The sequence below is a fragment of the Anomaloglossus baeobatrachus genome, chromosome 1 (assembly GCF_048569485.1).
Source record: "Anomaloglossus baeobatrachus isolate aAnoBae1 chromosome 1, aAnoBae1.hap1, whole genome shotgun sequence".
Lineage (NCBI taxonomy): Eukaryota > Metazoa > Chordata > Amphibia > Anura > Aromobatidae > Anomaloglossus > Anomaloglossus baeobatrachus.
In genome coordinates, this window is record NC_134353.1 from 316,777,409 (window position 1) to 316,802,526 (window position 25,118).

The 25,118-nt window shown below is 41.7% G+C and overlaps 1 protein-coding gene across 2 annotated transcripts in view; it reads left to right on the forward strand.

Annotated features, from left to right (window-relative positions):
• The window catches only part of CDKL2 (cyclin dependent kinase like 2), a 107,962-nt gene that overhangs the window by 48,694 nt on the left and 34,150 nt on the right, over positions 1 to 25,118 (forward strand). For both annotated transcript variants that reach the window (XM_075351342.1, XM_075351348.1), the window contains exons 3-7: positions 9,742 to 9,936; positions 15,020 to 15,198; positions 15,281 to 15,393; positions 18,530 to 18,669; positions 23,133 to 23,221. In XM_075351342.1, the coding sequence (XP_075207457.1) occupies positions 9,742 to 9,936; positions 15,020 to 15,198; positions 15,281 to 15,393; positions 18,530 to 18,669; positions 23,133 to 23,221 (716 nt within the window). The remainder of the gene's footprint in view (positions 1 to 9,741; positions 9,937 to 15,019; positions 15,199 to 15,280; positions 15,394 to 18,529; positions 18,670 to 23,132; positions 23,222 to 25,118) is intronic.

Here is a 25,118-nt window from a genome sequence, read left to right on the forward strand (position 1 = left end):
ATGGATATAATAAAAGGTGTAACATAACACCTTACTGTGGAAGTAGTCCATCTTGATTTGATGAAGACGGAGTTCAACTGTTTTTCATACTGAATGGTGAGTTTAGGATGGAGACAGTGGAGGAAAAGAGGCTTATAGATTAGAAGGAAGCAGACGTTACTGATAAGATATGTTATAGAGATTCTTCTATTCACTTTTCTATTGATTAAAGCCCGCTTTACACGCTACAACATATCTAACAATGTGTTGGCGGGGTCATGTCATAAGTGACGCACATCCGGCATTGTTAGTGGTGTTGTAGCGTATGACAGCTACGTGCGACTGCAATTGAACGTAAAACCGTTCATCGCATACACGTCGTTCAGTTCCTAAAAATTGCACGTCGGGTTGTTCAATGTTCACGAGGTACCACACATCGCAGTGGGTGACACTCCGTGAACGATAAACAGATCTTACCTGCGTCCCGCCGGCAATGTGGAATGAAGGAGGTGGGCGGGACGTTTACGTCCCGCTCATCTCCGCCCCTCCACTTCTATTGGCCGGCTGCCGTGTGACATCAGTGTGACGCCGAACGTCCCTCCCACTCCAGGAAGTGGATGTTCGCCGTCCACATCGAGGTCGTATGAAAGGGTAAGTACGTGTGACAGCTTTTAAACGAGTGTGCTATATGGAGAGAAGGTATGCACACCAGTGACTATGTAAGGGGAATATATGAAAAGCAGAAACTTCTGTGTAAATACTGACATGAAAAATCCAATAGCTATGTGTAAAAGTGAAATATAAAAATGGAATCTGCATTACTGCCATGAACATATGAATAAAGAGAAATTTAGCTACTGAATTGATCAATGCAATAGAGCCCCAACACTACGCCAAAGTATTTCTCTACGTTGGGATCCCTAGCTAGTGTGTGTCCTCTCATGCAGTTAAAAAACTTATGCCAGTATTCACACAGCAGTTTCTGCTTTTTATATATTCCCCTTACATAGTCACTGGTGTGCATACCGTCTCTCCATATAATGTAGACTTTAAACGATTGTGCGACACGGTCAACAAATTGACCGTGCCACACATACGATAGGGGCGGGTACAATCGCATACAATATCGTATGTGATATTGTAAGGTGTAAAGCAGGCTTTACGCAGTGTGCTGAAGCAACAATGACAATTAAAAAAATGTAACCAGTTAAGGGTCTCCCTAAAGCAGAGGGAAAAAAATCTTTTCACCAATATTTTATCCATATCAGAATAAAATTAATTTTCCCCACATTTAGCCACCTTTTCACTTCTTTGCAGCTCTGGTCTCTACACTTCATTGTGGGTGGGCATATCTATCTACTTCTTTCTTCCCTTGCTTCTCATCCCGGGTTGGGCATGGAGCACTACCATAGTCAAACATGTAATGTATGCAAAAACTACACATTATTTAATGGATGTATAATGCAAATACACTTTGCTTGACATGCCTAGAATTTTGGATAATACTTTCCATAGAACAACCCCTTTATATATGCACATTTTCACCGTCAATACATGTGCAGTCATCTACAAATGCACTGTTAGCTATCCATAAAGTAGCAAATTCAATAATAAATTAAAATACCAATACAAACTCTTATGTATACATACAGAATATATTTTTTATGCCAAGAGGCCCTTTGGACATACAGTATAAGATCGAGATCTGAACAGCAGCATCAGTTCAATAGGTATGTATAGATATTCAGCACCCTGGGGCTATTAATAAGGGGTTGACATGTAAGGGACAATCGATAGGCGCTATACATCATTAATTCTATAATTATACTTAAAGCCATTAAAGACAAAATTAAAGAGGTTGTCTATTACTTTTACATTGATGACCTATTCTTATGATAGGTAATCAATGTCTGATTAGCTGGGGTCCAACATCCTTTGTCCCTGCCAATCAGCTGTTCTTGATGCAGTAGGCACCTGGAAATACTCAGTTTCGGAGCTGCTCCATCTTCTAATAACGGCCGCGGCCGGGTACTGCACATCCGCCTCCTATTCAAAGCAATAGGAGGCAGATGTGCAGTACACAGCCGCTGCCGCTATCAAAAGGCGGAGTTGCATTGCAACTGAAAATTTCCGTCTGTCTCCTGCCGTGGTGGCACCGAAAGCGGCTGATTGAATGTCAGTCCTCGGTCAATCAGACATTAATGATCTATCCTAAGGATGGGCCCTTAAGGTTAAAGTAGTGGACAAGCTCTTTAAGATGTATGTTTCCATAAACACAATTAAGGAAATCTCCTTTGTTAACACCTAGAGTTAAATTCTTTGTTGCAAGTCAAGCCCTGGAGACTAATTTTAAAAGATTGAAGTTCCAAGTCTCCTACATGCATTATTCCCTACTGACAGGTTCTGTGATATTCAATATTACTTACTTATTCAATAGTACTTTCTTTTATCTATATACAGTGCATTAATTCCTTATATATTTACATGTCTTGGTCATTAAAAGGTCTATAAGTGTATATACGGATAGGTCCAGAAACATTTGGCCAGTGAATCTTTGTAATTTGGGCTTAGGATGCCATTATATTTTATTTACAGTGAAACAAATGACAATCAATCAAAGTGTAGACTTTCAGGCTTAATTAAATAGTTTAGGAATTGTAATTATTTTTACACAAAGCTTCCTTATATCAGGGGCTCAAATGTAATTTAACAAAATTTCATCATAAATAAAATATTCATTTTTATTACTTTATAGAGAATCCTTTGCAGGCAATGACTGCCTGAAGTCTGGAAGCCATGGACATCACCATAGCCGTTTTTTTCCCGTGATGCTTCACCAACCTTTACTGCAGCTGACTTCAGTTGTTGATTGTTTGTGGTTCTCTATGCCTTTAGTTTTGTCACCCAGTTCAGACATAGAATGGAGTTCCAAACGTTATTTCTTATTTGTTAGTTGTTTTTCGTTTGGGAACCCTCCCCATACACACCTATTGCCAATCCACATCGTATATATAGCCTGGGTCTCAGCTTCCCATACACGGTAAGTTTTTTAACTGCATGAGAGGACACACACAAGCTAGGGACCCCAACGTAGAGAAATACTTTGGCGTAGTGTTGGGGCTCTATTGCATTGATCAATTCAGTAGCTAAATTTCTCTTGATTCATATGTTCATGGCAGTAATGCAGATTCCATTTTCCACATTTCATTCGTACATATAGCTATTGAATTTTTCATGTCAGTATTCACACAGCAGTTTCTGCTATTCCATGTATTCCCCTTACATAGTCACTGGTGTGCATACCTTATCTCCCCATAGTTTAGTTTTGTCTTCAGCATGCAAAATGCAGCTAGATGGGGATGAGATCTAGTGATTGACTAGGTCATTGCAGAATATTCCACTTCTTTTCCTTAAACTCCTAGGTTACTTATGCAGTATATTTTGGGTCATTGTCCATCTGTACTGTCAAGTGCCACCCAATCAACCTTGGTTAAATCTGAGCAAAAAGTATAGCCCTGTACACCTCAGAATTAATCTGGCTGCTTCTGTCGTTAGTCACATCATCAATAAACATTAGTGACCCAGGGCTACTATAAGCCATTTGTCCCAATGCCATCACACTGCCTCCACCATGTTTTACAGAGGATGTGGTATGCTTTGGATCATGAGCTGATCCAAACCATCTCCATGTTTTCTTCCCATCAATGTGTTAACAGTTTGATCTTATTTTCATCTGACCAAAGAATTCCTTTCAATAACTTGCCTGGCTTCTTTAGATTTTTTTTGGGCAAAGCCTAATCTGGCCTTTCTGTTCTTAAGGCTGATTTATGGTTTGCGCCTTGTGGTGAGCCCTCTGTATTTGTTCTCAAAAAGTCTTCTCTTTATGGTGGACCTAGAAACCAAATCACCTACTTTCTGTAGAGTGGTCTTCATTTGCATGGATGTTGTGCAGGGATTTTTCTTTACTATAGAAAGTATGGAAAATATATGGAAATATGGGCTTTTTTCAGTTCCCAAGCTCAACAGTGCAATTTTTTTTTTTTGTTGTTGTTTTTGTTGGGGCGGTGGATCGCACCAAACTGTTGATTTCACCAGTCCTAACATTTCTGCTATCTCTTTGATGGAATTCTTTGTTTTCAGCCTAATGATGGTCTGTTTTTCTTAAATTGAGAGCTTCTTTGACAGCATGTATGGGTTCACAGCAATAGTTTTCAAATGCAAATGCCACCGCTAGAATCAGCTCCAGTCCTTTTCCCTGCTTTACTAATGGTGGATTATTGATGGAATAGTCCATTAAAGAGCTTTTGATATACAGTGCCTACAAGTAGTATTCAACCCCCTGCAGATTTAGCAGGTTTGATAAGATGCAAATAAGTTAGAGCCTGCAAACTTCAAATAAGAGCAGGATTTATTAACAGATGCATAAATCTTACAAACCAACAAGTTATGTTGCTCAGTTAAATTTTAATACATTTTCAACATAAAAGTGTGGGTCAATTATTATTCAACCCCTAGGTTTAATATTTTGTGGAATAACCCTTGTTTTGCAATTACAGCTAATAATCGTCTTTTAAAAGACCTGATCAGGCTGGCACAGGTCTCTGGAGTTATCTTGGCCCACTCCTCCATGCAGATCTTCTCCAAGTTATCTAAGTTCTTTGGGTGTCTCATGTGGACTTTAATCTTGAGCTCCTTCCACAAGTTTTCAATTGGGCTAAGGTCAGGAGACTGACTAGGCCACTGCAACACCTTGATTTTTTCCCTCTTGAACCAGGCCTTGGTTTTCTTGGCTGTGTGCTTTGGGTCGTTGTCTTGTTGGAAGAGGAAATGACGACCCATCTTAAGATCCTTGATGGAGGAGCGGAGGTTCTTGGCCAAAATCTCCAGGTAGGCCGTGCTATCCATCTTCCAATGGATGCGGACCAGATGGCCAGGCCCCTTGGCTGAGAAACAGCCCCACAGCATGATGCTGCCACCACCATGCTTGACTGTAGGGATGGTATTCTTGGGGTCGTATGCAGTGCCATCCAGTCTCCAAACGTCACGTGTGTGGTTGGCACCAAAGATCTCGATCTTGGTCTCATCAGACCACAGAACCTTGAACCAGTCCTCCAAGTGATCATGAGCAAACTGTAGACGAGCCTTGACATGACGCTTTGAAAGTAAAGGTACCTTACGGGCTCGTCTGGAACGGAGACCATTGCGGTGGAGTATGTTACTTATGGTATTGACTGAAACCAATGTCCCCACTGCCATGAGATCTTCCCGGAGCTCCTTCCTTGTTGTCCTTGGGTTAGCCTTGACTCTTCGGACAAGCCTGGCCTCGGCACGGGTGGAAACTTTCAAAGGCTGTCCAGGCCGTGGAAGGCTAACAGTAGTTCCATAAGCCTTCCACTTCCGGATGATGCTCCCAACAGTGGAGACAGGTAGGCCCATCTCCTTGGAAAGGGTTTTGTACCCCTTGCCAGCCTTGTGACCCTCCACGATCTTGTCTCTGATGGCCTTGGAATGCTCCTTTGTCTTTCCCATGTTGACCAAGTATGAGTGCTGTTCACAAGTTTGGGGAGGGTCTTAATTAGTCAGAAAAGGCTGGAAAAAGAGATAATTAATCCAAACATGTGAAGCTCATTGTTCTTTGTGCCTGAATACTTTAGGGGAACCAAACAGAATTCTGGTGGATTGAGGGGTTGAATAATAAATGACCCTCTGAATAAACTTTTCACAATTTAAAAAAAAAAGAAATAACATTCTTTTTTGCTGCAGTGCATTTCACACTTCCAGGCTGATCTACAGTCCAAATGTCACAATGCCAAGTTAATTCCGAATGTGTAAATCTGCTAAATCTGCAGGGGGTTGAATACTACTTGTAGGCACTGTAATTGTCTAATTGCTTTTGGTCCCATGAAAAAGAGGAAGCTACATATTGAAAAACTGCAATTTTTAAATTTTCTCCAATTAGAATGTGAATCCCCTCAAATTGAAGCTGACAGTCTCCACTTTAAGTCAATATTGATTGTATACCTAAACCTTGAATATTAAGGTGGAGTTTATAAAAGTGTCCTGAAGTGTCTAAGCCTATATTAGCTGACTGTCCCTTCAAAATCTATTCCTGGACAACTCAGATATCTGCAGTAGTCAACCAGCTCCAAGCCATAATAATTGCAGTATTTATGTATACTTGGCACGGAGATACAGAAATTTCAACGGTTTACTGTTCTGCCACACGTACTCTTCAAGATAGGGCTTGATGACTGAAGTAAGAGAAATGCCAGTTATCTGATACGATGTAATGTGACAAAATTACCTATGTGCCAACACCTTGCTTAATGAAATGCTGACCTATTCTTGAACCAGTATGTTTCGCTTCTTCACATTTGTTGCCATGAAACAACTTGCACCAACTGCGCAAAAATAGAGATGTCCTTGTTTATGTTCCAATATATTTAGAGGACAAATGTGGAAAAAAAGTCTCCACTTTTGGAACACACTTCAAGGACATATCTGGTTACAGTTTGCGGCACACACATCAATCAAAATGTGTCAAATTTATTAAACTCTTTGTAGACAATTTTTTTGGTCTGGGGTATATTGGGGCAGATATACTGGACAGCCTTAAAGTGTGCAAAATTTATCACCAAGATTCACACAGAATGATACATTTGGCTCATCTTTAGACATTTTTGTCTAACTTTTAGTGCACAACAATACTTTAGAGCATATTTTAACATTTAAGTCCTTTTGATGCCCACATGTCAACTAAAGTTCGAAAAGTCTAACACATACATCAAATAAATGTAAAACAATTTATTTTTTTAAATTGTCCCTTTTTTCTTAGTACATATCCTTCTGTGCATCCTAAATCTAGTTCATTGGACCAAGCACTGAACGCATTCTTGTAATAAAATAGTTTCACATTTTTTTCTTACCAGTTATACCAAAAATCTGAAGTACAGCACAACTGGTTATGCTAGGGTTTATGAACTACTATCAAGTGACTTTGTAAAAATTAAAAACTAAAAAAATCATCAAAAAAACCCTTCACAATCTGTAATACCTTCATTGCCTACACAAGTATCAAAAATATGTTACACATATAACTTTTTAGAATTTTCTCATTTTTATAGCCCCATTGCCCCTCACCAAATCTTATTAAACTGAAAAAGACCACATGTCCAGGACTATATGTTAACACCTCCTAGCTCAATAAGACTGGTAAGGGGAGAGGAATAGGAAAAAACAGTATTTAACTGGTGAGCATTATCATATTTGATTACATTTAGGAATATCCAGTTTATAGACTAAAGGCTACTTTACACACTGCGATATCGGTCCCGATATCGCTAGTGTGGGTACCCGCCCCCATCTGTTGCGCGACACGGGCAAATCGCTGCCCGTGTTGCACAACAGCCGACACACATACTTACCTGTCCGGCGATGTCGCTGTGACGGGTGAACCGCCTCCTTTCTAAGGGGGCGGTCCGTGCGGCGTCACAGCGACGTCACTGAAGCGTCACTGAACTGCCGCCCAATAGCAGCGGAGGGGCGGAGATGAGCGGGACGTAACATCCCGCCCACCTCCTTCCTTCCGCATAGCGGCTGGGAGGCAGGTAAGGGGAGCTTCCTCGTTCCTGCGGCGTCACACGCAGCGATGTGTGCTGCCGCAGGAACGAGGAACAACTTCGTTACTGCTGCAGTAACGATTTTTGAGAATGGACCCCCGTGTCGCCGATTAGCGATTTTGCACATTTTTGCAACGATGCAAAATCGCTTATCGGTGTCACACGCAACGGCATCGCTAATGCGGCCGGATGTGCATCACAAATTCCGTGACCCCAACGACTCTGCATTAGCGATGTCGCAGCGTGTAAAGCCCGCTTAACTGTCATGGTTCCACCTCCCTTTCCACATGGCTATGGGGAGGAGCCTTCTCTCGGGTCTCACTTCTGGAGCTTGGATGCTTTAAATTCTGTCATCTCTGGTGAACCAGCGCCGGCTTTAAGCTTAACACTGCTTTGCCTCTGATTGCCGGTCCCTGTAAGGGGTACTTTGCACGCTGCGACATTGCTAGCCGATGCTAGCGATGCCGAGCGCGATAGTACCCGCCCCCGTCGCACATGCGATATCTTGTGATAGCTGCTGTAGCGAACATTATCGCTACGGCAGCTTCACACGCTACAGCAGCTTCACACGCACTTGCCTGCCCTGTGACGTCGCTCTGGCCGGCGACCCGCCTCCTTCCTCAGCGACGTCACACGGCAGGCAGCCATTAAAAGCGGAGGGGCAGAGATGAGCGGGACGTAAACATCCCGCCCACCTCCTTCCTTCCGCATAGCCGGTGGACGCAGATAAGGAGATGTTCCTCGCTCCTGCGGCTTCACACACAGCAATGTGTGCTGCCACAGGAACGAGGAACAACATCGTATCTCCTATTGGTGCGACATTATGAAAATGACCGACGCTACACAGATCACCGATTTACGTCGCTTTTGCGATCGTTTATCGGCGCATCTAGGCTTTACACATTGCGACGTCGTTACCGGCGCCGGATGTGCGTCAATTTCGATTTGACCCCGACGATATCGCAGTAGCGATGTCGCAATGTGCAAAGTACCCCTTAGTGTTTCCTGATCCATCCTTCCCCTGTGCTCTGTCTGTGTTCTGTCCCACCTCCTTCTTTCCCACAATAGCCCCAGTCATTCCCCCTTCTCCTACCTCCCCACTTGGTTGCTTCCTCTGGTACTGAACTTGGCCTGACCTTGACCCTGCTTTTACTCGTTCCTCCAGTCTTCTTTCTTACCGTACTGTGTATGACCTGGCCTGCCTGACCATCCCCCGCATGCCACGTGGCCTCTGTATTCTGGCTGACTCTGCATGGCTCTCCAGCACACACTGTGTGTCCACCTCCATGCTGATTCAGCTCTGTGTAGTGTCTTGTCCTGCAGGGCTCCAACTCCCCCTGGTGGTAGCCTGACACTACTATTATAAAAATAAATTCCCTTTAAGTAAATTTGCATCTTTTCCAGTCTTCTGAGACATGTCATATGTCAATCTCAACCAAGGAGATCTGCAATGACCTCTTCATATGCCGGAAACTTTACCCAAACTGCTCAAACAAAAAAGCCAGAGTCAGGAAAGATGCCAATTTTTTCCCGTTCAGCCACTTCATTAAAACTTTATAATATATCTTATCAGATCAAAGTAACAAAAAATTCTTCACATCTAAGCAACCTTTTGGTCTCACCCCATCTTCTGAACTCATAATTTACTTTGAAAAACAGCTACAATCTGACATGTTCAAAACAAGACAGACGGCCAGCTCACTGAGATTTCTCATTACAGCTGCCTATTGATAGGAGGATGCAGAGAACTAGAGTTAAAGAGAGAGCGCATAAAAACACATAGACGTGTTTTGCTACTTTCTAGTGTTTTAACTCATTCCAAAGCTGAATTCACAGCAACACTGCTCAGTACTCCTGTTTGATGTTCTCCATGCTGCTACTGTTTCTGAACATATACTACATAAAGACAATAGAGCAGGAATGCCTCACCTCATGGTTCTCTGAAATGTTAAAGGTAAATATCAAAGCCGCTAGAACAGCTAGTCTTCACTCAGTGGCACAGAGACAACTATAATTTAGAGATAAAGCCTGCAGATGGGTGAAAATGCAGGTCAAGTCATATAATTGCCAGAAATGGTCACCTGATGCTTCAAACAATTTAACAATCTGCTTCATGTTTTCTTTTCTCTTTTTTTTGCCACAGCAATTACGCCATGAAAACTTGGTAAATTTATTAGAGGTCTGCAAGAAAAAGAAGCGCTGGTACTTAGTCTTTGAATTTGTTGACCGCACAGTACTTGATGATCTTGAACAGTTCCCAAATGGGTTGGATTTCAACAGAGTTCGAAAGTATTTATTTCAGATTATAAGAGGGATTGGATTCTGTCACAATCACAATGTAAGTAGCATGCTACACCATAATAATGAATGGCAATATTATTAATGATTATTCCCATCTATGTGTAGGTTAGGCTTCATTTATTAGTTATTGTTGAACTAATACTATATGTAAAGTAATATACTTTTTAACAACTACTCGAACAACCCCTTTTCAATCCCTACGTTTCCCCATTTTAAAATAACAACACTTATACTCACCTCCAGTGCTGACGCCATTCCAGAGGTTTCGGCACCTGCTTTCCTAGCGATGGCACAACAGTCTTGTGTCAGAGTGAAGTGGCTCCTGATTGGCTGTAGGACTTGCGTGGCGTAAAACTGTTACGCCATCATCGGGAGGGAGAGTGCTGACACTGCTGGAATGGCACCGTAACTGGTGGTGTATATAAGTGTTATTTCAAAGATGGAAACATTCTGCTTGACTAGGAAGTCGTTGTCCAAGTAGTGGAGAACGTGTTTAAGCAAAAATCTTGTGGACCCTACCCTATTAATGGTTTCTGAAGATTTGGCCAAGACTCTGGACATTCAGTCTACTGGGTGCTATTGGTAGGTTCCAAGTCTTGTTTTGTTACAATTGCACATACAGTTAGGTCCAGAAATATTTGGACAGTGACACAAGTTTTGTTATTTTAGCTGTTTACAAAAACATGTTCAGAAATACAATTATATATATAATATGGGCTGAAAGTGCACACTCCCAGCTGCAATATGAGAGTTTTCACATACAAATCGGAGAAAGGGTTTAGGAATCATAGCTCTGTAATGCATAGCCTCCTCTTTTTCAAGGGACCAAAAGTAATTGGACAAGGGACTCTAAGGGCTGCAATTAACTCTGAAGGCGTCTCCCTCGTTAACCTGTAATCAATGAAGTAGTTAAAAGGTCTGGGGTTGATTACAGGTGTGTGGTTTTGCATTTGGAAGCTGTTGCTGTGACCAGACAACATGCGGTCTAAGGAACTCTCAATTGAGGTGAAGCAGAACATCCTGAGGCTGAAAAAAAAGAAAAAATCCATCAGAGAGATAGCAGACATGCTTGGAGTAGCAAAATCAACAGTCGGGTACATTCTGAGAAAAAAGGAATTGACTGGTGAGCTTGGGAACTCAAAAAGGCCTGGGCGTCCACTGATGACAACAGTGGTGGATGATCGCCGCATACTTTCTTTGGTGAAGAAGAACCCGTTCACAACATCAACTGAAGTCCAGAACACTCTCAGTGAAGTAGGTGTATCTGTCTCTAAGTCAACAGTAAAGAGAAGACTCCATGAAAGTAAATACAAAGGGTTCACATCTAGATGCAAACCATTCATCAATTCCAAAAATAGACAGGCCAGAGTTAAATTTGCTGAAAAACACCTCATGAAGCCAGCTCAGTTCTGGAAAAGTATTCTATGGACAGATGAGACAAAGATCAACCTGTACCAGAATGATGGGAAGAAAAAAGTTTGGAGAAGAAAGGGAACGGCACATGATCCAAGGCACACCACATCCTCTGTAAAACATGGTGGAGGCAACGTGATGGCATGGGCATGCATGGCTTTCAATGGCACTGGGTCACTTGTGTTTATTGATGACATAACAGCAGACAAGAGTAGCCGGATGAATTCTGAAGTGTACCGGGATATACTTTCAGCCCAGATTCAGCCAAATGCCGCAAAGTTGATCAGACGGCGCTTCATAGTACAGATGGACAATGACCCCAAGCATACAGCCAAAGCTACCCAGGAGTTCATGAGTGCAAAAAAGTGGAACATTCTGCAATGGCCAAGTCAATCACCAGATCTTAACCCAATTGAGCATGGATTTCACTTGCTCAAATCCAGACTTAAGACGGAAAGACCCACAAACAACCAAGACCTGAAGGCTGCGGCTGTAAAGGCCTGGCAAAGCATTAAGAAGGAGGAAACCCAGCGTTTGGTGATGTCCATGGGTTCCAGACTTAAGGCAGTGATTGCCTCCAAAGGATTCGCAACAAAATATTGAAAATAAAAATATTTTGTTTGGGTTTGGTTTATTTGTCCAATTACTTTTGACCTCCTAAAATGTGGAGTGTTTGTAAAGAAATGTGTACAATTCCTACAATTTCTATCAGATATTTTTGTTCAAACCTTCAAATTAAACGTTACAATCTGCACTTGAATTCTGTTGTAGAGGTTTCATTTCAAATCCAATGTGGTGGCATGCAGAGCCCAACTCGCGAAAATTGTGTCACTGTCCAAATATTTCTGGACCTAACTGTATCTGTTTATGTATAGTGTGTTAGTAGGCCATACAGTCCATGCTAGAGTTGGAATACATAGAATAATTATATTTTCTCCCTTAGTACCAGCTTTATGGCTTCATGTGAGATGATAAACAGTACAGCCCATAGAGCGATAGGTTAAAGGAATTTGAAAACACTTGAAGCTTAAGTGCTCTTGTGAGTGTAATGATCCAAACAAAACGCACCCTGAATCTACACTTCCTGAGCTGGAGTGGGAAGTGTTATTTTGAGTTTAACCACTATTAAATTCCTAGGTTTAAATCGATATTTAAAGAGAAATCCCCAATGTTCCCCTGTGTGAATTCTTACCTAAAATCCTGATGTCTAAAGCCATTGCTGTTTTCTCTGGTGTTCTAAATCATGAGATACCTGCAGAAATGTGTCTGGATTATTATGTATTATAGACACCTACACTGCCAAGCAAAAGAGTAATAATGTTTTGAACTTTTGATGCTCAGGCTCCATATTTCACCATTAATTACAGTTTTGAATGTGAGGCTACCTTAATTTTATAGACCATCATCTTGGCTATCTCATATGAATAATCATGTCATGTCACTACATTGTTACTGTTTTGTTCCTAAAACTCTAAATTTTAATTTGTATTATTTTGTTAGTATTTTGTAAATCCTCTTTGGCTTTCAACACTGCCTGAATCCTTATGGTCATGCTGTCAATCAGATTTATGCAAATAAGAAAGCTGCGGAGACACCATCACGTGTTTCTCAACGCTGCCAGGAAACTATCCAGGTCTTTCACAGGGAAGGAACAACCACGGGAAGGGCAGTCTCCAGTCAAGGAGACCACCTATACCAAACATGGTATCCATCCACAGACAGCCGTTTCGGGGTATTTGCCCCTCATCAGTGTGGAGTAGGAATCTGGCTAGTGGGGGCAATGCCTAGTAAAAGACTACTTAAGCAAGCATTGTTGACCTTAGGGAGATCAACATATGGCAGCGTTGAGAAACACGTGATGGTGTCTCCGCAGCTTTCTTATTTGCATACTTCCCAGGGGGCGTTGCTCTAGAATCACTGCGTTGAGAAACACGTCATGGTGTCTCTGCAGTGGATATGTTGATCTCCCTAAGGTCAACAATGCTTGCTTAAGTCAATCAGATTTAAGCATGTCTCGACTGAAGCCTGGTCCCAGGTCTCTTCTACACGTTCTGAATGGTGGTGCATACTAGTCATCTCATTTGGGTATGTGAACAGCTATTTCTTTAAATCTGCCCACAAGTGTTCGATTGGGTTGAGGTCTGGGGACTGTGGGGGCCAATGCAGCAACTCTAGTTCATTATCATTGAACCATTTCTTCACCAATCTCTACAAACTATATTTCGGGACATTGTCCCGCTGGATCACTATGTCGTCCTTTTCATACTCATAGTACTTGAAGTAACTTATCTTGTGGGATACTCACCTACAGCTCAGCACTGAGACCACATCGATCCAGGCCAAGTATCCAACGCCTTTGGCTGTGAAACAACCCATGTCATTAGGATTTCTCCACTGAACTTGACAGTACCTTCAGTTTCTCGATCCATTAGCTCATTTTTCCTTTGTTTCTTCCAGACCCATTTGCACTCCCCAGAGCCTAGTCTATTGACTTTCATCTCATCACTCCAGATCACCAATTTCCAATATTTTACTGTCCACTTTTCGTACTTTATAAATACGAGTTGACGCTTCTTATGATGATATTTAGGCTCCTTCACCTTTTTTTCAAGCTTCCATTTCAGGCTTGTGTAAGGTGTGTTGCACGGTGCTTGCATGAATGTCTGTGATCTCAGTATGAGGAAGCATATGAGCCGCATCGACTGCCATGTTTGTCGCACCAGAATTGATAACCTTGTGATGAGCTAACTTTTTCACTCTGATATTTTGCTTGGACGTTCACTTCTTGGCTTTTGAATGGGTGGATGGACATAATTTCATATTCTTCCAACTCATGGCACTCATATGATGTAGTATGGCAATTTTCTTGGCCCAAAGACCGCTACTGATGAGATGGATGACGCTGTTTCTCTTTTTTTGGGAAATTTTCTTCATGGCTGCTCCTCAATTTAAACCAAGGACCTTTCACTTGGGAATGAACCTAATAACACAAAGCACTATTAGTGAATGTGAGAACAGTCTGTAATTTGTAATATGCATGAACAAAAAGATCTTGCAAACACCAGGAGAAAAACAATAACAATGCTGTGACAGGACAAGAATTTGCATAAGTAATCATATGCTAAATAGTTGCAAGTCAAATTTATTTATGAAATTGCCAAGATGATTGTCTATAAAATGAAAGTAGACTCACGCTCAAAGATGTATTGGATAATCAGATTTGGAGTCTGAAAGTCACAAGTTCAAAACATTGTTACCATTTTGCTTGTTAGTGTATTTTTTCTTTTTTTTTATCTGGATGTTCCAAATTTATTTCAGTTAAGTGTTTTTAAAAAGTTGATTAATGAAGTTTTAGGATTTTTTTTAGACATATGGAGGCAGAGTGCTGGATCATTTCCTTTTGTGGAATAAGTCAGCAAGTTCAGAAAGAATGTATCTGATGATAAGGCAGCACAATTTGGTGTCAGCTGACATAGTCATAGTATGACCTTCCAGGCATTTTTCTGGAGCCTTCTTTAGAATTTCTAATGAAAATGCTCCAACCCTCAGAGCTGAATTTAGTAACCAAGAAAGGAGGTTTATTCCTGTTGATTTCAATAAAAGATTTATACTTATATATTCGTTAAGTTTTTGTATGAACATTTTATCATAAAGATCTGGATTTTTCTCACACTGTGTAAATTCATTTTATTAAATGCCTTTTCTAGATTATTCATAGAGACATAAAGCCGGAGAACATATTGGTTTCACATTCAGGGGTGGTAAAACTCTGTGATTTTGGCTTTGCACGGACCCTTGCTGCTCCAGGAGAAGTATACACAGATTACGTGGCCACCAGATGGTACCGAGCACCTGAGCTTTTGGTTGGGGATATCAAGTATGGCAAGTAAGAACGTTTACCTATGAACATTCAGCAATTTGTCTTGCCCTCCAGGGATGATAAAAGATGTGATCTTTTTTTTCTTCAGGGCTGTAGATGTGTGGGCTATTGGCTGTTTAGTAACAGAAATGCTTACTGGAGAACCACTTTTTCCCGGAGACTCTGATATTGACCAATTGTACCACATAGTGAAATGCCAAGGTAAAGTTATTTTAAGTGATTTCCCTAAAAACTGTGAGCCATTATACAGGTGCATCTCAATAAATTAGAATATCATCAATATGTTAATTTATTTCAGTAATTCAATATATTATATAGAATCACTACAAACAGAGTGATCTATTTCAAGTGTTTATTTCTGTTAACCCCTTAACGACCCATGACGTACTGAATACGTCATGGATCGTGTGCCGGTAAGCCCCGCCCCCTGCCGCCGGTCGGCGGCGGCGAGACGCGCACATATCAGCTGTTATCAACAGCTGATATGTGTGCCTGCTAGCCGCGGGTGGAATCGCTTCCACCCGCGGCCATTAACCCCTTACATTTCGCTGCCAAAGTCTTGGCAGCGATATGTATATGGGCGCCGCCATGACAGTGACTTACCCCGCCCCCGCCGGAAGTCACGTGACATGATCACGTGACTTTCGGCGGTTGCCATGGTAGCACAGGGTCATGTGATGACGCCTGTGGCTAACATAAGTCACTTCCTCTCAATGCCGGAATACAGCCGGCATTGAAAGTGAAGCAGCAAATCTGCAGTTCTCAGCTCTGTAGCTGAGATCTGCAGATAGTGCAGAGCGATCGGATTGCTGATCGCAATAGCCCCCTAGGGGGACTAGTAAAATAAAAAAAAAAAAGTAAAAAAAAAAGTTTTAAAAAATTAAAAAAAAATAAAAAAACCTAAAAGTTCAAATCACCCCCCTTTCACCCCATTGAAAATTAAAGGGTTAAAAAAATAAAAAATACACACATATTTGGTATCGCCAAGTTCAGAAATGCCCGATCTATCAAAATATAAAATCAATGAATCTGATCAGTAAACGGCGTAGCGGCAAAAAAATTCCAGACGCCAAAATTACGTTTTTTGGTCGCCGCAAATTTTGCGCAAAATGCAATAACAGGCGATCAAATCGTAGCATCTGTGCAAAAATGGTACCGTTAAGAACGTCAGGTCGAGACGCAAAAAATAAGCCATCACTGAGCCTCAGATCCTGAAAAATGAGAACGCTACGGGTTTTGGAAAATGGCGCAAAACGTGCGCCACGTTTTTCGGACAAGCTTGTGAATTTTTTTTAACCCCTTAGATACAAGTAAACCTATACATGTTTGGTGTCTATAAACTCGCACCGACCTGAGGCATCATAACCACACATCAGTTTTACCATATAGTGCACACGGTGAATAAAATATCCCAAAAACTATTGTACAATCCCACTTTTTTTGCAATTTTTCCACACTTGGAATTTTTTTGCTGTTCTCCAGTACACTATATGGTAAACCTTATGGTTTCATTTAAAAGTACAACTCGTCCCGCAAAAAACAAGCCCTCATATGGCAAGATTGATGGAAAAATAAAAAAGTTACGCCTCTCGGAAGAAGGGGAGCAAAAAACAAAAACGCAAAAACGGAAAGTGCCCGGGGGCTGAAGGGGTTAATGTTGATGATCATGGCATACAGCTAATGAAAACCCAAAAGTCATTATCTCAGCAAATTAGAATAATTGCCACAAAACACCTGCAAAGGCTTCCTAAGTATTTAAAATGGTCCCTTAGTCTGGTTCAGTAAGCTACACAATCATGGGGAAGACTGCTGACTTGACAGATGTCCAGAAGGCAGTCATTGAGACACTCCAAAAAGAGGGTAACCCACCATAGGTCATTGCTAAAGAAGCTAGTGGTTCATAGAGTTCTGTATCCAAGCATATTAATGGACAGTTGAGTGGAAGAAAAAAGTGTGGTAGAAAAAGGTTCACAAACAACCAGGATAACCGCAGCCTTGATAGGATTATTAAGAAAAAGCCATTCAAAAATTTGGGTAAGATTTACAAGGAATGGACTACTGCTGAAGTCAGTGCTGCGAGAGTCACCACACACAGATGTATCCAGAACATGGACTACAACTGTCGCATTCCTAGTGGCAAGCCACTCATGACCAATAGACAATGCCAGAAGCATCTTACCTGGGCCAAGGAGAAAAAGAACTAGACTGTTGCTCAGTGGTCCAAGGTGTTGTTTTCAGATGAAAGTAAATTTTGCATTTCATTTGGAAATTAAGGTCCCAGAGTCTGGCGGGAGAGTGAAGAACCACACAATCCAAGCTGCTTGAGGTCTGGTGTGAAGTTTCCACAATCAGTGATGGTTTGGGGAGCCATGTCATCTGCTGGTGTACACAAAGGGAGGTATTCCGCTCACCCCTCTTCACTCCTAATCACATAAAACATTTTTCTATATTGTATCTGCTGGTGTAGGTCCATTGTGTTTTATCAAGACCAAAGTCAGCACAGCCGTCTACCAGTAAATTTTAGAGCTCTTCATGCTTCCCTCTGCCAATAAGCTTTTTGGAGATGGAAATTTAATTTTCCAGCAGGACTTGGCACCTGTCCACACTGCCAAAAGTACCAATACCTGGTTTAATAACCACAGCATCACTGTGCTTGATTAGCCAGCAAATTCACCTGACCTAAACCCCCATAGAGAATCTATGGGGTATTGTCAAGAGGAGGATCACCAGACCCAACAATACAGACAAGCTGAAGGCTGCTATCAAAGCAACCTGGGCTTTCATAACACCTCAGCAGTGCCACAGGCTGATCGCCTCCATGCTATGCCGCATTGATGCAGTAATTCAGGCAAAAGGAGCCCCGACCAAGTATTGAGTGCATCTACTGTACATACTTTTCAGTAGGCGCCAACATTTCTGAATTTATAATGATTTTTTCAGTTGGTCTTATAAAATATTCTAATTTTATGAGATAATGACTTTTGGAATTTCATTGGCTGTAAGCCATAATCATCAATATTAATCATCAATATTAACAGAAATAAAAACTTGAAATAGATCGATCTGTTTGTAATGACTCTATATAGTATATGCGTTTTCCTTTTTGTATTGAATTACTGAAATAAATTAACTTTTTGATGCTATTCTAATTTATTGATATGCACTTGTATTTGTATTGCCCCATTTAACCTCTTGATCTTTGGTTTTGTACAATGAAATGTGCAACCGCAGTCATTTAATGGATATAACGATAGCATTTGGCAGCTAATTAATAATGCTATTAAAATGAGTCGCAAAGTAATGTATTGCCTTTATAAGTAATACTTTTCTGTTCTAGGAAATCTGACTCCACGCCTGCAGGAGCTATTCTACAAGAATCCACTGTTTGCCGGTGTGACTTTGCCAGAGATAAAGGAAATTGAACCTCTTGAAAAGCGATATACAAAACTCTCTCATGTTATATTAGACTTAGCCAAGGTATTCTTTGTCATCCATATATTCAGCATTACATTATGTTTGTCTGCTCTAAGGGGTATTTTACACGCTGCGACATCGCTAGCATTGTCTAGCGATGCCGAGCGCGATAGTACCCGCCCCCGTCGCACTTGCGATATGTGGTGATTGCTGCCGTAGCAAACATTATCGCTACGGCAGCTTCACACGCACATACCTACTTGGCGACGTCGCTATGACTGCCGAACAATCCCTCCTTCAAGGGGGATGTGCGTTTGGCGTCACAGCGTCATCACTGCAACGTCACTAATTGGCCGGCCAATAGAAGCGGAGGGGAGGAGATGAGCGGGACATAACATCCCGCCCACCTTCTCCCTTCCGCATTGCCATTGGGACGCAGGTAAGGAGATGTTTGTTGCTCCTGCGGGTTTACACACAGCGATGTGTGCTGCCGCAGGAGCGACAAACAACATCGTACCTGCGGTCGACCCGACAATATGAAAATGAACGACGCTACACAGGTCACCGATTTTCAACGCTTTTGCAATTGTTTATCGGCGCATCTAGGATTTACATGTTGCGAGGTCGTTACCGGCACCGAATGTACGTCACTAATGATGTGACCCCGACGATATTTCGGAAGCAATGTCGCAATGTGTAAAGCCCCCCTAAGGGCAGGCTAGAGAACTTCAGGTTTTAGCACTGCTAATTCATTAAATTTACCACATGTATAAATCAGTGGTTGGCAGCTGACGGTTTTTGGGTGCTCTCTCTGTGGTCTTGGTTGGTTTCCATATCTTTCAAAGATGATAGTAAAAAGAGGCAGTGTGTGGTCATGGTCACACTACAAACCACTAAATGTAGGACATTAATGTTAATGTGTGGTCTACAGTTAGTGTCAAGGGCTGCTAGGTTGACAACTTAAGTCTGTCACTATCAAAATGCAAACTAAACAAAAAAAAACAATTATAGAGGACTTAGCCCCTATAAATATCATATTAGTGGTATACATTTCATTGTTGTAATTAGTTTAAAAACGCTTTAAATTCATATACAAATGAGAGTTCTTTAGTGCACATTTGCTGTGGCCAAGAGTTTGGTGCACTATTACGCCCCACATTATTAATAATACATTCCACAATTGGATGTGTTTAAAAAAAAAAATTGCATGTGCTGAGATAATCTTATCAATATGCTTCTGCTATGTCCAGTAGAGAGTTCATGATCGTCATGCACTGCAGCTTCTGGCCAGGGGGAAGCATAAGAAGTGAGTATACAAATGAAAAAGCAGGAGCTTATAGCTGGCACTTTCCAAGGTAACACATTTCCAGGCTTGAGATAGCACATTTCGCTGCCTGTTTTATCACAGGAGTGAGTGTTTCTTCTGCATCACAAATCATATGAGCTCATCATAAATCAAGTCAGTGACATAAAAGCTCCTTTATCAATAACTTGATTTATGATGCATAGTAGAAACATTCACTTCTTGCCACAACGACTATGGGATAGTGGGGAATCGGGGCTCCTAAACTGACGCACAAGATAGGGGACTGTATGCTATTCTTAACCTCAAGAATACTCCTATTAATGGAGAGGCCACAATCTCCTTCCTGGCCCTGCTCCTGATTAGTCCTGAGCTTATTCCCTCTGCCTCTCCTCCCAGGGATGGACAGAACAGAAGTGTGTTGAAACCATTGAAATAGACAGGGGAAACCAAAGCTCTGTTACTCAGCACGCACACACAGAGGTATAAGACAAAAAGAGATTAGAAGGAAAATAAGAGCAGGAAGGAAGCAACAAGATAACAGGGGTAACTCCACAACCGCTCTAAGCAAAAGCAACACTTTCACCAGGAAGTCTGGGACACCAAAGCTCAAAGTCCAACACAAGAGAACCTATAGCTGGCATAGGTAGAAGATTTCATCCAGCATAAATGGGAGGGGAGCAGATGTGATTGGATTTCCCACCACATGTGATCACAGGAACCTAACAATCAGACTAGTAGAGATTAACTCTTGCTAGCCTGCCAATGAATCAGAGCACAGCAGGTTGATGTCTGTGTCTGCAATAGACACAAGATAAACCATTGGGTATAGTGTCAGAATCTTCAATGCGAACAGAGCCCGAAGCCACTATGACAGTCGGTGAAGTTTGTGCATGTGACATTTCTGTGATAAAACAGACAAAAAAATGTGTTACCAGAAAACTGGTGAAAATACCTTAATGAATCTGACCCACGAAGTCTGTAAAAGTTGAGTGGTATATTTTTTAAAAATTATGCTCAATTAATTATGTTAAAGGCATGCATATTGATTGAAAAAATAGTATCTTTATCATGAATGCTAACTAACCACACACATGCATAAAAATAGGAGACTTTTTCCAGTCCACTAGTAATAAGTTTAGATCAGTTAAAGAAGTCCTGTCACCAAATTTTCCATTTTAAACTGGACACACGATGCAATAGTGGCTGAAGACTGTAATAAAACATTTTTTTTACTTCGCCTTTCCACTGTGGAGATATTAGCAATGAAAATATTTTGCACCTAATGAGTTATCTTTTTTAAAACCTAAACTGGTGTTATCAAATAGTTTTCGCTGCAGTGTGTACTTCTTCTCCCTCAATGATGCTGACCAAATCATAAGCAAGCCGCAATACTAAAAAGAAAGAACACCCCCCCACCTTAACTTAAAGCATATTTCTTAGTGTGTGAAATGTAATGATAACTCCTGGTCTAATCTCCTGCATGAGTCAGCATGGGGGCTGGAGTGGCAGTACAGCTGAGTTTAGCTGTGTCATAAACCCTTCTATCAGCTGTCCTGCTTACAGAGTGTAAATCTGGGTTTACACGCTGCAACATCGCAAAGGACATCGCTGTAACGTCACCGGTTTGGTGACGCAATAGCGACCTCCCTAAGTCTCTGCTAAGTCTCTGGTGAGCGTTCAAACAGGCAAACCTGGCCAACAACTCAACAGCGATCCGGACCTGCAGAGCGACCTAGCTGGTTGTTGGGGACGTTGATAAGCAGCCTTTTGAAAGGGAAGTTGCTAACAAAGTCGCTGAAAAGGCTTCACACACTGAAACTTCATGCTGCACAGCGGGAAACAAAGGACCTAGGAATGGTCCTGAACGATTTGTAACGATTACAACTTCACAGCAGGGGCCGGGTCGCTGATAGGATTCACACACTGCAACATCGCAAACAACATCGCTATTGCGTCACAAAACCGGTGACGTTACAGCAATGTCGTTTGAGATGTTGCAGTGTGTAAACCCAGCTTAACAGTAATCATACTTATCAGTTGGGCTCAAACAACTTGTTATTGCTCTACAGTGACATCAGGGCTGTCATTTACAACCCACACATGAGTAAAATGCCTATTCTGATTTACTCCTGTGTGAGATGTAATGAGACTCTGCTTTGATCTCACTACAGAGTGTATATAAGTTCAGCACAACAGATATAAGTGTGATACTGACACTTTCAGCTCTCAACCCTGTAAAGGGTGTGTGGGGGAAGGACATTACAGCAGAGCTGACAGTGCTGAAAGAGGAGGAGAGTTAATAGAAGGATTTGTGATGTGACACAGCTAAACTCATCTGTGCTGCCCCTTCCTTTACGCTCAACACAGAAGGGTAAACAAAGAGATCTTGCTTTCTGTCGTACATCTCACGCTCAGAGAACTCTGATCTAAGCTATGTTGGGGGAATGTTCTTTTTTCCTTAAAGTGTTGCTTCCGATTATGATTAGTCAACATAATACAGGGAGAAGAAGTACACGCCCCCAGTGAAAACTTTCTAACATCCACATGGACTTAAAAAAGTTAAAAAGTTAACTCATTAGCTAATATATTAATTGCTAATATCTCTGCAACGACGAAGTGAAATAGAAAAAAAAAACAAAACATTTTATTATCCTATGTAGCCATTATTTACATGGTGTGTCAAATTCAACATGAAACATTTTGTGAAAAGTCCTGTTTAATTGAGCTATACACATATAATACTTATCTTTTAAATTCACTATGATTTTTTCATATGTCTATAAAATGCTTGACTATACAGAAAAAAAGAGAAATTGAGGTTGGCAATTTCTGTTCATATCATCTACATAGAGGCACATTAGAGGCACATTAGATAACATGCTGTGTCAGTTTATTATGGGCCTTGATGGTTGACCACTTCTGCCCTGAAAATATAGAGATGGATATTGGATATAGACGCGGATAGCTCCCAATATAAAGTATAATTAACTAATAAAGCACGCTACAAACAAAGCACCAGAAACGTGACATATTTCTTGCTGCTCTGTGTGAATCTTGTGAAACATCTCAAAATAGTCTGGATTTCACACAGTGCTGTTTAGACTTTCTACAATATACCATCTTATTACACTTGTGAAACCATGTATAATCATTCTGCTTGGACAATTAGCACTAAGCTCTCCAGTTTATTGCAATCATTATCATTGTACATCTTTTCCAGAACTGTTTACAAATTGATCCAGACAATAGGCCATCATGTATGGTTTTACTGCAGCATGATCTATTCAAGAAGGATGGCTTCTCCGAGAGGTGGGTAAGAAGCTTATTATTAGTAAATTGTGCCTCCTTGTAAATTATAAATGAAGCACCCTACGGGGCCGGGGTTTTACTTGTCACCGGGCTGGTGATGGAAGGGGATGTCATGGGTGGCCCTGCCCGGCTTTGTGATCCTGCAGTGTCCTCGAAAGGGAGCTGAAGGGAAGGGGATGTTAGGAGTAGTAGTTGTCTCGTGACGCCACCTGTGGTATGCGGCCAGAAATTAGCCGCCGCTGCAGTCGCTGTCCTTTGGGGCAGATGGCGTCGCAGCCTGGATGGTTCGGCTCCCAACAGGTGGAGCGGGCCCCAGGGAGGACGCTGGCAAAGGTAGTGGCCAGTGGTGCCAGAGCACATGGTGACGGCAATAATGGGATGACACAGGGGGCTGCGGTCAAAGTTCTTTTTACTCAGAGTACTTTCGTCACCCTCGGAGTGCCGGTTTATGCCATGATGGACCCCAGTCGATCCCAGATGTTTCCGAGGCCACCACCGGTGTTGTGGAGTGTGAGACCTTCCTTCCTTGCGCTTGTAGTGAGGATCCCCATGGCGTGAAGCTACTTGGGGTCCCCTGCATTTGGTAATTAATTTCCTGTCCCATTCGCAGGCAGCGCAAATCAAATGTGGGACCAACCGTGGTCCTGACTCCTGACTCTATGTGCTGCTGTGCCCCGGGATCTTTGGTGGCCAGAGAGATGTGAAATCTCCCTGTCCTGCAGATTCTGGTGATGCAACTTGAAGTATACGCCACCCCAGGGCTCTGCACCCTCAACTGCGCTGGTAATGAGGGAGCTATTGAGCTCAACCTCCAGCTACCATGTTGCTCCTTTGTCTCACCAACTCCACTGGTTGTCTTCTGTTCCTTCCAGTCGGGCCGGTTCTAACTGGGGAAGCTCTCAAGCACTCTCCCCAACGACCGTGTTCTACTGTGTCCCAGACTATTTTGAGGTAAAAGCTTGTTGTTCTCTAACTCCCTTTATGCTGCCCCCACCTTCCTGATGACTCACTAGTGCTGGGGAAAACACATTGCTATGGTGACCACCTCTAGCCCACTTCCATTCCAGTGTTGTGTGACTGCTGACTCACTTCTCGGCTGTGTTGAAGAAGAGGTTAACCAGTGGTTAACCTTTTCCTTACCCGGAATGAGTAAAACACCTTAAGTGAGATGCAATACCCTGTGGCTAATGAGCCTGAGTGGCGCCACATAAACGTCTGACTACTGTATTGGGTTCCATATGGCAAACGTGTACATTTTTACCTTGTGTAAATGTTGCTGTTCTTCTGAATTTTACATAGTTTTTTTCTTTTGCTCCAGCCCCCCTCCATTCCTGGGATATGGCCCTCTCTTCGCTGTATGTAAATCTATTCTTTTTAGTCAATGAGGCGGGATCTGAAAGAAACCTCCTAAATAGAAGAATTGAGGACAATACCCACTAGGCTAAAAAAAGACTAGATTTATGTTTGGGGAAAAAAGATTATAACTCAGCAATTGGTGAGGCTCAAGAACAAAATAAATCCTACTCCAGATTCAGGAGAACTGGGGCATTTACACATTACCTATTTATGACAAGTGACAGGTTCTATTTACAAGCTATATGAAAAACTACCAAGGCAAAAAACATCACCAAATTCATTTTTATGCAAATCTCCAAATTAAAACACATAGGGGAAGTGAAGTAAGATTTCTCAATATGTATGCCATAGATAGAAGTTATACTCTTTCCAAATGCATATGTATTTCATGTATTTGTACTGAGGACTACCATTTATTAAAGTGTCTGCAGTTTGGCATATTTGTCATGGCTACATGACAGCCCATTGATTTTAAAGGGTGATGTTTAATGATTAACTTAACTTATTACTTAGAAGTCATTTTTCTTGGTAAGGCTGGAGT